Source organism: Heterocephalus glaber, unplaced genomic scaffold (assembly GCF_053883595.1).
Source record: "Heterocephalus glaber isolate CG9 unplaced genomic scaffold, H.glaber_assembly_v1.0 deba00001444, whole genome shotgun sequence".
NCBI classification, from domain to species: domain Eukaryota; kingdom Metazoa; phylum Chordata; class Mammalia; order Rodentia; family Bathyergidae; genus Heterocephalus; species Heterocephalus glaber.
In genome coordinates, this window is record NW_028258297.1 from 17,359,125 (window position 1) to 17,373,178 (window position 14,054).

Below are 14,054 nucleotides of genomic sequence, written 5' to 3' on the forward strand. Positions count from 1 at the left end.
CAGTGCGTAAAAGTTCTTGAGGCCATACTCTTAAGTGAAATAAATTTACACACGTGTAAATACCAAATAGTTTCTCTGGTATGAGAAACTGAAGGTGTAAATAGGGATCAAAATGTATAACAGATATTGTGAAATAGGAAGAAAAGGGGCAAAGGGGAAGGGGAAGTGGGAGAGGTAGGGGAAAGGAAAGAAGGGAATGGAATTAATATGAGAAAAGGAAACAATGAAAACAAAGTCTGTGTAAATAGGGAGGGATGGAGGGGTTGAAGGGAGGGCAGGGACGTGGGGAAAAAATAAGAACCAAGATATATCATGTAAAGGTACAAATTCCCAATGATGAATGTCATCATATTGTATACCTAAAATGTACCGATAAAATTAATGAAAAAACAGAGTTCTGTTCAAAAAGGCTACCAGGATGTTACCATGCTCAGTCCAGTTCCAACAGATGTTTCACAACCAGCAAGGCAAGCTGACATATACGATAAATCATTGTCTCCACACACAGGATCCCATATTTTAGTTGGACAGTTGCAACCTTTATTGCAGTCAGCAAGGACCTTATTTCCCACATATAACTCTTGTTGAATTCTGAAATGATTTAAAATAATACCATGAAGATTAAAAGAGTATTCAAGCATGATTTTTCCCCATTTTTCATCACAATCTCCAGTTACATTCCTCTCTTTCCCAAAAACAGAAATAGAAATCACCTAACCATCAATGTAGCCTACATAGTACGTAGTTCAGGCATAAAAATTGCTTGCTTCAGGGATCATAGAACCACTTTTTCAATAATTTATTTCAGAAAATATACTGTCAATAAACAAATGTAATTATATACCTACTGTGTGGGAAGAATTTTTCTAGGTAATATTAGAAATGAAAAATGAAGAAGACCTAATCTCTGTGGTTGGCTCATATGGTGGAAAGCAACAAGGGAGATGTAACTTTGAGATCAAAATCTGTGAGTTCCATTCATAACGTAGAAAATGCATTTAGTGCCAGAAACACTAGCCAGAATATCTACTTGAGTGAATAAACACATTCTTCTAGTAAAGAAAGTATCCAGCACTTGTAATGATTGAAAGAGCCAAATATGGGAGTCCAGACTAAATTCAAATCCTAACTCTGAGATGGACATAATCTTTAAGAAATTTTAAATATTCGTTTTTGTTGGTATTGTTTGTGGTACTGGGGATTGAACTCAGGGGCCTTGCACTGAGCCACATATCCAGGTCTTTTTCATATTCATTTTTTATTTTAAGACATCTCACTAGGTTGCTAAGTTGCATAGGGTGGGGTTGAAATCCTCCTATCTCAACCTCCCAGAGTACAGAAGGATTACAGGCATGTGCCACCATGACCAGCTAAAAGCCACATATAGAAGCCACATATGTGGTAGAAGAGGTTTCCCATTAACTTCTTTTGTCACTGAACCCCTGAGAAGTTTGATTTCTTCCTATAAAATGAAAATAATAATACCTGTCTTAAATGGAGTGTGCCAGACTCATATCAGATAATGTATATAAAATTACTCTATGATTTTACATTTGAAGTGATTCCATCTTATAAATTTTAGGGTTTTATTTCATTTAACTGATGGTTATCTAAATATGCCCTAAAGTGAGCTTTTAAAATTCCATATCACTGTAGAAAAATCTTTCTATAAACCCAGATAGTCCTCAAGTCTAAAATTAAAATCTAAATATAAAAGTATTCAATACTTTAGATGTAGCTATATAAGTAAAATACATAAATTTGCATACTAATTAATTTTATATATTAGCATCCAATTATGCTAAATTTAAGCCCACTGTGGATACATATAGAGCCTCTGTAGACTGTATAGTCAATTCTTAGTTTTATCTCCTGATGGGAATGTAAAATATATGGATAATATATCCTAATACAAGCTAAAACTATAGGGAATTTTCTTTATGTACATTTTGATGTCCACCAGGACATCACATTGACAACCACACGCATAACACACATAGCACTCATAAATTCACTCACTCTCTGATATGTTCCCAACCTCTTTAATAAGCCTATGGACTGTATAGATTAGTATATGAGTGACAGGGGCAAGGAAGATATAGGACAACCATGGTTTCACTGCCATTGACTTCTAAGCAAATGATCTGGTCATGCACAGCACTGGAGAAAATGTATTAGTAATTAGTTCTTGAAAGAATATACCATTCATTAGAAATCAACATACCCTTCATAAGAAGTAGTTATGCCAGCAACTGGAGAATTATCACAGGTCATGAGAAAAGATAAAAAATAGAGAAGGTACTCAAATATGGATAACCAAAATGCTATGTGGGCAGCTTGCTTTACAGTAATCTTGAACTTCTTCATAATTAAGCCACCAACTATATATCCAATGCATATTGGAGGTAAATTATAAATACCTAAAATGCAAATAAAATATTACTTACAAAGCAACAACAAAGGAACAAATACGTTATAACTTTTGTCTAAAATATCTTCTTTCAGAAAGTCTTTTTTCCTTCTTTAAGAAAGTAAGTCTAGCTTGCATTGACTTTAACCCCACGTAGTTACTCATGACATCCAGGGAGATTCTGAAATGATGCATAATGTCAAAGTATATTCTAAAAGACTGTTTTTTCTTTTAGGCAAGGATCAATCTCTTTTCTTAGGATGTAGATAGAAGTACCAAGTCAAAGTTAATGAGTAAGTCATTAATTTCTATCCTATCACAAATATATATGATATTTTGGCTATTTATTCCCATTCTGGTTATTAAGAATTTGACTCAACTTTAAAAGATCACTTTGCTGAGTCTCTAGCTGTCTAGCATAGTTACAATTTGTATCCTGCTTCTACTGACCAGTACACTTATTCTCAACAATCCTCACTCATAATAAATGGGAAAAAAAGAAAAGAAAGGGAAAGGTAGCCCTTGGTGTCATTCATACAATGCTAATATCTGGCTCACTGAATCATATTCCTGGAGGAGCTTGTTACCCATCCATTCTAGACTCTCATACGATTGTGTCTGATTTATTGTGTCTGAGATGGGGGACTCATATTAAAAATTTTCATAGCATCCTAGGTAATATAGGTGTAGGTAACTTTGGATAGACATTTTTCAAGAGTAAAAATATCCTAGGAAAAACCCAAGGAAGGGTACAATGATTAGGGTTACTGTAACAATAGGTAAAGCAGACTGTCTGTGGCTGCAGAGACACCTAAGGGAGACCATGGAATGAAATTAGGAGGAACGCAGATTTCATGAACTGAAGCCAAGAATAAAATCAGAGTAAAATGTTGAACCCTAATAATTTAATTCTGCATTCCTTTTTAAATTAAGGGATTGCTTCTTTAATGATTGATAATATTTGCATTCCCTAAGATTCCCATAAATATTATGAATTTGCACTCTGGAGAGAGAGCAGAAGAGAGAAGAAAGGATATTTCTGGCCTTTTACCTTCCATACTCTTTCTTGATTTTCTTAAAGAGTATAAAAAGGAAATTTATCAGAGAAAGAAATATCCTAAAACGCTTCAACTTAGGAGATTTATAGTCCCACCATCATGTTGTTCACCATGTCATGGGAGGCAAAGAAAGTCAGCTACTAAAGCAGAGAAAAACAAACATACCAATGAGAAAGATTGCTTCTGCTGTTGATTTTCCATACTGCTGTTCCAGATATTTAGGCATGAAGGAGAACATATTAATAAATGCATTGAACTGCAGCACACTTATAAGTATGAAAAGCATGTAAATTGGATTGCACGACAGACTTTTCATGAATGGTAAAAAATCTGAAATAAAAGGACAACACCATCAAACTATTTTGGCTTTGCATTTTGTGACTGGTGTTTTCCTAAATCATCAAACTCTCTCCTGGATTGTTTTAAAAGATACATATGTTTGTTAATTCTTTTTACTGCTGAGAAGCTAAAGTTATACATCATTGTTTTCATAGCTTCTGAAAGTCAGTGGTGCAACTGGCTGGATAAGAATTAGAACACTATCGTTTTGCCTTTAATACATCACTACAGTGCATTTCGTTTTAAATCAAAACTGAAAAGACACTGAAACAGCGCCTCTTCCCACAGCGTTTATGTTTTATCCTTCCCTTTTTTCCTTCTAGCAAAATTCTCTCTTCCCTAGAGCCAAGCTAGAATGAAAGACACTTGTGCTGCTTTCTAAAGTTTGGGAGGAAATCACTTTCATAAAGAGATACACATTAAAATACTGATATTATCAACTTGAACATAAAAAATGAAGATATATGTGGGTATGGATGGTATAAAAATTTGCCCAAGTATAATTTTTCTGCTTCTCAAGAAACATTTCAGTGGCTCTGCCAGTGGTGTAAAACAAAATGTACATTAGAACCCCATAGAGATATTTTTTAAAACCCCAACCTACAGGTCTCACTCCCAGAGTGGCTGAGCCATCCACTTGGTATATACTAAGGACAATGTAAATGACTTAACAAAATTTTTTCCCTCTTTCAAAAGGCTCAGAGCAAATGTGTGTCTTTCTTTAATAAATGAGTTGAGTCACACTGCAACGTTTGGCTCAAATTCTCATTTTTAATTTCTTTTCACTTTTCCTATCATAATGATCTCTGTCTTGATATACTTATTTGTACTATCCTCATTTGCTAATAAATAGCCTAAAATCCATTCAAGAATAAGGTATCAGTAAATAAACCATCGGTAAGGGAGAAGGACAATTTCATTCAAAGAATGAATTCTAGGGATAGAACTCATATTTCGGAGTCAGGTACATAGTAGAGGTGAGATTACATAGATTTTCAAAGTACTCTTATTTGTTGATATCTTTGCCCTAATAGATGAGACTCAGTAGTTCAAATTTATTTTTCATATGTTTTATACTATGCTAAACTTTTTCATAGTTTTAAAGTTGAAATAAAATCACAGACCACAATGTTATGTGTTCATGTCCTTTATCAGTGCATATTAGCTCTTTGAGAAGTATTTTTTATTCTAAATTATTTTTATTGGTACATTTTAGGTATACAATATAATGACATTTATCTTTGGAAATTTGCACCTTTACATAATCTCTCTTGTTTCTTATGTTTTCCCCATTCCCTTGCCCTCCCTTCAACCCCTCCATCCCTCCCTATTTACATAGACTTTATTTCCATTTTTTCCTTTTCTCATATTAATTCCATTCCCTTCTTTCTTCTCCCCTACCCCTCCCATTTCTCCTTCCCATTTATCCCTTTTCTTCCTATTTCACATTATCTATTATATCTTTTAGTCCTTATTTATACTTTCAGCTTCTCACACTAGAGAATCAATTCAGTATTTACACATGTGTGTCCTATTTATTTCACTTAAGAGTATCGCCTCAATGTGCATCAATTTAACTATAAATATCTCTAGTTTCTCATTCTTTATGGCTGAGTAGTACTCCATTTTATATATATAAAAAAACCCACATCTTTATCCAGTCTCCAGTTGACGGGAAATTGGGCTGCTTCCAAGGTTTAGCTATTACAAACTGTGCTGCTATGAACATGGGTGCACATATATCACTGTGGTATGATTCTTTTAATTCTTTGGGGAAGATACCCAGCAGGGGAATAGCTGGGTCCAATGGGACTTCCAGTCCTAGTTCTTTGAAGTATCTCCATACTGATTTCCACAGTGGTTGCACCAGTCTACACTCCCACCAACAGTGGAGCAGGGTTCCTTTTTACCCACATCCCTGCTAGCATTTGTTATTGGTTGATTTCATGATAGCAGCCATTCTTTCTGGGGTGCGGTGGAATCTCAGTGTTGTTTTCATCTGCATCTCTCAAATGATCAGTGATGTTGATCTTTTTTTTTTTTTTTTTTTTTGGTACCAGGGATTGAACTTGGGTCCTTCCATTTGCAAGGCAGGCGGCAGAACCATGGAGCTAAATCCCCAGCCCTTGATCATTTTTTCATATATTTATTTGCTATTTCTACTTCTGTGTTTGAGAAATGTCTGTTCATTTCAGATGCCCATTTTTGAATTGGGTCTTTAAATTTGGGGGGTCTGATTTTTAAAAATTCTTTGTATATTCTTGATAGTAGTCCTTTGTCTGAGATACAGCTGCTAAAAATGTTTTACCACATTATAGGTTGTCTCTTAGCTCTGTTGGTGGTTTCTCTTGCAATGCGGAAGCTTTTTAGTAAGATGAGATCCCAGTTGTTGATTCTTTATGCTAGTTTCCATGCTGCTGAGGTTTTTGTTCATAAAGTCTTTTCCTATGCCAATGTCTTCAAGAGCTCTACCTAACTTATCTTCCAGCAAGTTTAGTGTTTCTGTTTTAATATTTAGATCTTCAATCCACTTCGATCTTAGTTAGGACATGATGATAGATATGGGTCTAGTTTTAATCTTTGGCAGGTTGAAATCCAGTTTTCCAACATCATTTATTAAAGAGGCTATCTTTCCTCCAATGGGGGTGGTTGACTCCTTTGTCAAAGATGAGGTGGCTGAGTATGTCTGGAGTTGTTTCTGCCTCTTCTAAACTATTCCACTGGTCCTCAGGTCTGTTTCTTTGCCAGTACCATACTGCTTTTGTCACAGTAGTTTGTAGTCTAGTTTCAAGTTGGGGATTGTGATACCTCCTGCCATGTCTCTGTTGCTTAGAATTGCTTTTGCTAATCTAGGTCTCTTCTGGTTCCAAATGAAATTTTGGATTGTTTTCTCTAGTTCTGTGAAGTATATTGTTGAAATTTCAATTGGCATTGCATTAAATCTACATAGTAGTTTTGAAAGTATGGTCATTTTCACTATATTGGTTCTTCCTACCCAGGAGTAAGGGATGTCTTTCCATTTTCTTATATCCTCTTCAGTCTCTTTTTTCAGAGTGCTGTAGTTTTCAGTGTAGAGGTCTTTTGCTTCCTTTGTTAGATTGCTTCCTAGATATTTCATTTTTTTGGATGCTATTGTAAAAGGAATTGTTTCCCTAATTTCTCTCTCAGTGAGTCTGCTATTTGTGTATAAGAAGGCTATTGCTTTTTGAGTGTTGACCTTGTATCCAGGTACTCTACTGAATCTGTCAATTAAGACTAGAAGTCTTTTGGCAGAATTTTTTGAGTCTTCTATGTAAAGTATCATATCATCATCAAATAATGACAGTTTAACTTCTTCCTTTCTTATCTTTATTCCTTTTATTTCTTTCTCTTTTCTAATTGCTGTGGCTAATGTTTCCAGAACTATATTGAACAGGAGTGGTGATAGTGGGCATCTTTGTCTTGATCCTGATTTTAACATGAAAGTTTTCAGTTTTTGACCATTTAGTATGATGTTGGCTGTTGGTTTTTCCTAGATAGCCTTAATCAGGTTGCGATAACGATCTTCTATTCCAATTTTCTGTAGGGTTTTTATCATGAGTGGGTGTAGGATTTGTCAAGTGCTTTTTCTGTATCTATTGAGATGTTCATAAGGTTTTTGTGCTTGGCTCTGTTAATATAGTGTATTATATTTATGGATTTACGTATGTTGAACCATCCTTGCATCCCTGGGATAAATCTGACTTGGTCAGGGTGTATGATCTTCTTGATGACCCTCTGTATTCTGTTTGCCAATGTCTTCTTGAGGATTTTTGCATCTATGTTCATTAGGTAGATTGGCCTGCCGTTCTCTTGTTGGGTTGCATCTTTCCCTGGTTTTGGAATCAAAGTAACACTTGCTTCTAGGAATGAATTTGGAAGCCTTGCTTCCCTTTCAGTTTCCTTGATGAGTTTAAACAGTAATGATGATAGTTCTTTAAATCTCCTGTGGAGTTCAGCAGTGAAGCCATCAGGACCTCGGTCCTCTATTTTTTTAATCTGTGTTCTCTCTAGATTTATTAATCATGTCTTGCACTATGTGCATGATCTCTTTTGTTATCTGAGAAATTATTTCTGATTTCATTTTTTCCAGATACTCTTTTGTTGCCAGTTCAGGGAGTCCAGGTAGTTGAGTGTCAGATCGATCCACCTCATTTCCCTTTGGGATTGCTTTGAGTAATCTGGAAGTCTGGTTCTGAGACTTATTTAAGGGTCTTCTCATTTCAACAGGGGTTGGGGGTTGTCCTGTAGCTCACCTCCTCAGTGCTGGAGGTGCCTCTGCTCCTCCTCTTTGAGAATTATTAATCATGATGCTGAGAACTTCCAAGATTCTGAATTAGTTTGTAATGATACCAAGAACTATTAAATTATGTTCAGTGGTGTTTTAAGTGAGTTTGTAGCTATTAATAAGAATTCTGTGTAAATCAGTATTATAGCTTAAGAATGATAGTGGAAATTGCAATATCAACAATAAAAATAAAATACTAGTAGAAATAATAAGACTGATGTATGTCAGAATTGCTTTTACCTTTACATAACAACCACATTAAAAAGTGTCATTATTATTCCCATTTTACAGATAAGGTAACAGCCCCTCCCCATTCTCTAAATAAAACAATCTAAGAATTCCAATGCCCAGACAACACTCCGTATTATTTTGCTTAAACCTCTTAAAAATACCATAGAACATCCAAGCATCAGTAATTTTTTAAATTTCCTAGGTGATTCTAAATCACATCAAGTGATCAAGAATCAGTGTTCTTCAAAACTAAATACTTAGACTGTCTTAGTTTCTCACTGAAACATAAATTATGCTTTGAATTTTGATTGAGAATCTATGTTAAAAAGAAAAAATAAACAAACAAAAACACCAAGACCAACATTGTACGAGATATGTCCCTGCATTTACTTGAAAATTTCTTCATAGCTCAATCTTACTTGTATCATAAAATCTAAAGTGATAATTTCTTTCTTTCTTTCTTTCCTTCTTTCTTTCTTTCTTTCCTCCTTTCTTTCTTTCTCCTTCCTTCCTTCCTTCCTTTTTTTAAACAGGTTTTACTTGGGGAATAGTTTCTCTTTGAAATTATTACTCATCACTATATGAAACATAGAGAAGTATTAGCCTATCACATTTTCTTTTTCTGCCATAACTTCCAGGAAGATTATAACTAAGCCAAACTTTTGATTATAGAACTATTCTATTAAAATAAATGTATATTTTCCTATTATAACCATTGTCTTGAATTTGTTAATTTTTTAAAATTATACTTGACCTCTGTAAAATAGTTTTTTTAAGAAGATGGGACAAAATATATTTGCTTATTGAGTGTCCAGATTGACTTAAAATGTTATATAAGCACTGATCTAATTCACCTTCCAAATTATATCATTTGTCCTCAAGTAATAAGACATGTGAAATCAGTATACTTGGACATTACTGACTGGTGGCTATTAATGGCAGATTGTCTTAAGACAGAATAGCATATTGTAGGGTCAAACTAAAATACAGACATATCTACATAAATTAAAAAGTAGAGTATTTAAAATGTTTATATTTACCTTTAGTGATTCCCTGCTTTTTCTTCTTGAGTTCTTCTCTATGTTTTTCCTCTTTGTCATTTTTAATGATGTCAGGATTATCCTCTAGTCCTTCCTTTGGAAGTGTTTTGGGCAAAAAGAAAAAAGGAATGGCAGTGAGGACATTCACTCCTGCACAAATCAAAAAGCCAAACCACCATGCACCAACCCAACGAGTATCAGTGGGAGTTATGGTCAGATCATCTGTAAAGAAATATATACATATTTGTTAGCTTGTATCATTTCCTGTACAAGTTATAGACAGCTATTGAAATTCTCATTTTATATAAATATAAAATGTATATATAATGCAGACATTCATAAAACTTATCAATGGGTGCCAAGTTAATGTTAGGTAGGAGAAAAAAGTTCTAGAGTGCTTTGGGGAAGTAGAGTGATTATCAATAGTGATTATTCACTGTATATTTCAGAAAGCTAAAAGAAAATATTCTGAAAATTTTTACCATAAAGAAATGGTGTATCTTTGAGGAAATAGATATTTTTAAATTGATGAAAACATTATATAATGTTTTGATATATTATATATGTATGGAACTATCATATGGTACCCCATTAATACGTACAATTGTTTTATGAATCAGTTAAATACATTTTAAAATGTATCTGACAATATGATGTGTTGTGATATCATCCAGCAATAAATAATTCTGATTATCCTAAGTTAGAGGGAGTTTATAAATTCTTCTTACTAAATAACTGAAAGATTTATTTCATTATCCACAAGTAATTGCTTGATTAAAATAAATTAAAACCTATGTACTTAAACCTTTTGAAGCCAAAATAAGGTTGAGATGTAGTACAAAGAGCAATGGATTTTGAGTCAGGAGATTAGCATTTTATCTTGTTCAACTGTTTACTCCATTTGGTTAGTGATAATCTAACCATATTATGGTCACATAAGGCAGTGATTATATGTTTTAAATATCTGGGTTTTTTGGGTACTTTAGATGTCATATAAATAGGTTTTACTGAATTACCTGTGTTTACAGATCCCATGTCTACATAAAGGTTTGCACAGAATGATGCTAACAAAAGCCCAATCAAAGGACCAATGATAGTTCCTGTTTCTATAAACCCTAAAAGAAAACAAAAACATAAAGTTAAAGTTAGATACTCATATAAAAAGTTCTGGTTTCACAAAAAGCATTAATATTGATTTGTTTTTACCTTACATTTTAGCTTTATTTTGGTGGTGATGCTGGTGATTGTACATAGTGCCTTGGTATGCAAGCACTCTGCTATATAACTATACCCATAGGTCAAATATTTTCAACATAGATTCTCAACTTATAACAAAATTAATTTGGCGTACATATAAGTGACATCTGTGTATGTTTATGTTGAGAAAGAAGCTGTTGTAGTTTGATCTGGAGCGCCCCACCCCACCCCCACCAAAAATCTGTGTGCTAGAGGGTTGGTCTTGTAGGGAGGTGGAGAAACCTCGAAGAGATAGTGTCTAGTAGAAGGCCTTCAGACCACTGTGGGGAGGTAGCCCTCAAAGGGGACTGTGGGACCCAGCCCTTTCACTTTTCTTTCATTTCCCAGTTATGGGGTAACTGATTTAACTGTACCACATTCTTCTGCCATGATGTGTGGACTCATAACAGGCCCAAAAGGAGTGGGGCCAACCAATCATGGACCTCCAAAACTGTGAACCAAAATAAACCTTGTTCTTCTTATAAAGAGATTATTCCTGGTATTGTATAAGTAACAGAAGGATGGCCGACACAGGAGCCTTACATGGAAAAGCTTGGTGAGGAGGATGATGATGATGAAGAAAAACTATAGAAAACTAAATAGATTAATAGGGTACACAGCCATGATAAATAAGAGATCAGATTTAATAAATAAGAAGCCAGTGGGTGTTGTGAACATTGTAGTGCACATATGATTAAAACAATATTTGAAAAAGATTATACTGTGAGAATGTTTATAAGAAAGTATAAAATACTAGCTATAAAATGAGTAATAAAGAAGAGTAACTTTTGGATAAGTAATGAAAAGTTGAATAAAAATGCAGGTAGTGAAAATAATGAGAAAAGATTTGAATCTAAGGAACATTTTAGAAAAAATTCTAGTAAATCTCAACAGATGGATATAGTGTGACATCAAGAATACACAGGACTCAGAAGACTCAAAGGGCATTAGATTAGTGGTATTTCCCATAACAAAAGATCGATAGAAAAGTGGCTTGTTTGGAGTGAGCTATAATTGTTCCATTCAAACAGCTTGGTCCAGTGCACCAAGGCCCTTGGCTCATCATTCTGGAAATAATGAGTCCAAATAAACAATTTCTACTCTCAAGGAACTTGCTGTCCTGAAAAGGAGCTAAGGAAGATTCTCAGGCTTACCAATATATAATGGAGAGTTTTCAGATTTGGAAAAATCTTCTATATAGGAAATACCCAAAGGCATGATGGGTGTCTCACCCATTCCACGTATAATATTTCCCATTAGTACATACACCCACATGAAGGATTTAACTTCTTTCACACACTCTGTATTAAAACAAACAAAAACAATAGTATTAGTGCTTTGAAAGTAAGTGTTAGTGATACTTAATTGAAAATTTTCTGTATTTCACAGTTCCTTTATGACCATGGCCCCTTCTCAGTAATTTATATTACTATGTCAGCAATGAATAACTTGTTTTTCCTGTTGCTTTTTTTTTTTTGAGGAGAGAAAATCATTTAGAAGTATAAATGTTATGCTTCAGCCAGTACCTACTCAAATTAGAGAGATAACTATACATGCTTTTTTTTTTTTTTAGTATTTAGTGCCAACACATTGGTAGTTTAATAGTATTTACACCATAGAAATTGACAAACTCCAAAAATCAAGATTTCCTCCCACCCTTAGAGATTCAGTTTACCATCAAGCCCTGGAACCAGTTCGCTGTTAAAGTGCTACCCTGTTCCTATACAACTTTGAGGGGAGAAAAAACACATTCACAATGCAATAAAAAAACCTCTATAATTTATTCTATATAAGATTTAAACATGAGTTTCACTAAAGTTTGATTCCTTACAAATTTGATTACTTCATAAAAACTAAAACTATCTATCTGGGTAGCAATCATTTTTTTTTCTAAAGAGCCTGTTGTATACTGTAGCCATCAAATAACTTTTTTTATTCATTAATTTTATTGGTACATTTTAGGTATACAATATGATGACATTCATCATTGGGAATTTGTACCTTTATGTGATATATCTTGGTTATTTTTTCCCCATCCCCCTCTCTCCCTTCAATCCCTCCACCCCTCCCTATTTACAAAGTCTTTATTTCCATCTTTTTCTTTTCTTATATCAAATAACTTTTAATTAATTCACTCCAATCACTGGAAGAGCAGCTACTTAATAGTATAACAATACTAGACCACAGGGAATTGAAAGGGAAAAGGAGAGAACTCTGAGATGTATATCTGTGTCTTTGCCTGTGGGGGATTTGGCCAAGAGTCAATGATTAAACTGTGGAGCAAAAGCACACAAGCCCAGTGAGAAGTGAATGGCTAAATTGCAGGGTAAAAGCACATAGTTTCTATGAGAAATGAATGGTTAAACAAGAAGTTTAGATTAGTGAAGCATGTTGTGGCTGGCCATTATCATTCCTCTTTCCCCAAAGAAACTGCTCATCCTTGAGACAGCTCCTTTCTCAAACTGTTTTTTGTCTGCATTTTCCATTTCCACTGATATTCTAAATAAAATCTGGAGAGTTCTCAGCTTCAGGGCTTCTCCTGAGAGTCTCCCTAATGCTGGGTGCTCTCATTTGAGATAGCCCCTTTGTGCCTCTCAATGATTGAACTAAGTCTCATCTCCAAGTAATCATTCATCCTCTATGCCATCATGATTGTGCACTTTGACAAGCGGTGTCCCATGTGAAGAAAAATCGCCTGCTGCAGATCAGCAGATGGATCTTCCAAGTCTGGAAAAGGAACAAGAAAGCATCTGACTCTTCATCCTGGTAAGGGGACACAGACAGCTAGCTATAGGATAGCCTGGCATGTTTACAGTGAGATTGAAGTTTAGATTTATCACCCCAGAGGTCTTTTAAGTGTTCAGTGACTAAGTGAGTAGGGGCAGTTCATTTGATTTTCTTTTTGCTGTTTTACTTTCATTCCTTCTGCTTTGCCTATAAAATAGGTCAAACTCTAAGAAGAAAAAAACAATGTAAGCAACATTTACAATGTCTCTTGAAAACATCTGACTCCAAGATGAATGAATGAATGAATAAGTAAATAAAGAAAAAGAGAAAATGAGAAAAGAGAAGAAAAATGGGCAAAGGCAACAAAAGTCAAGCCAAAAAAGTGTGCTAAACTGGTACAAATCTATCAAGAAAATAGAAACTCCTATCAATATTGTTATAAAGGCTCAGAGCCATGCCAAAAACATTTGAGAGTGTACTCCAATTAAATATAACTGTTTTATGTGCTGTGTACCTTATCTTGTCTGGTCATCTGCCTGTTAATTGTTTTATTAACTGAGTAAGGTACTTGCTTCATTCAATAGTTTTGAATATGAATCTTATTTTTCCTTTTATTTTTCCCCTTGCAATCTTCTAGTTCTTAAGAGAATGAGCCAGAACGAAGTTCATTTGAGAATAAAAACTAATAAACTTACAGGACACTTACA

General features: G+C 34.4%; 1 protein-coding gene and 1 long non-coding RNA gene across 6 annotated transcripts in view; one reads left to right on the plus strand and one right to left on the minus strand.

Annotated features, from left to right (window-relative positions):
• Positions 1-14,054, minus strand: part of Slco1a2 (solute carrier organic anion transporter family member 1A2) — a 115,847-nt gene that overhangs the window by 23,524 nt on the left and 78,269 nt on the right. For all 5 annotated transcript variants that reach the window (XM_087214043.1, XM_087214042.1, XM_013072617.3 and 2 more), the window contains 6 exons: positions 11,775-11,921; positions 10,401-10,499; positions 9,385-9,606; positions 3,634-3,798; positions 2,225-2,420; positions 426-591 (listed from right to left, as the gene is read on the minus strand). In XM_087214043.1, coding sequence (XP_087070169.1) covers positions 426-591; positions 2,225-2,420; positions 3,634-3,798; positions 9,385-9,606; positions 10,401-10,499; positions 11,775-11,921 — 995 coding nt within the window. The remainder of the gene's footprint in view (positions 1-425; positions 592-2,224; positions 2,421-3,633; positions 3,799-9,384; positions 9,607-10,400; positions 10,500-11,774; positions 11,922-14,054) is intronic.
• Positions 11,919-13,849, plus strand: LOC147827487 (uncharacterized). Its single transcript, XR_002395352.2, has 2 exons — positions 11,919-13,386; positions 13,566-13,849. It is a non-coding gene; the product is annotated as an uncharacterized LOC147827487 (long non-coding RNA).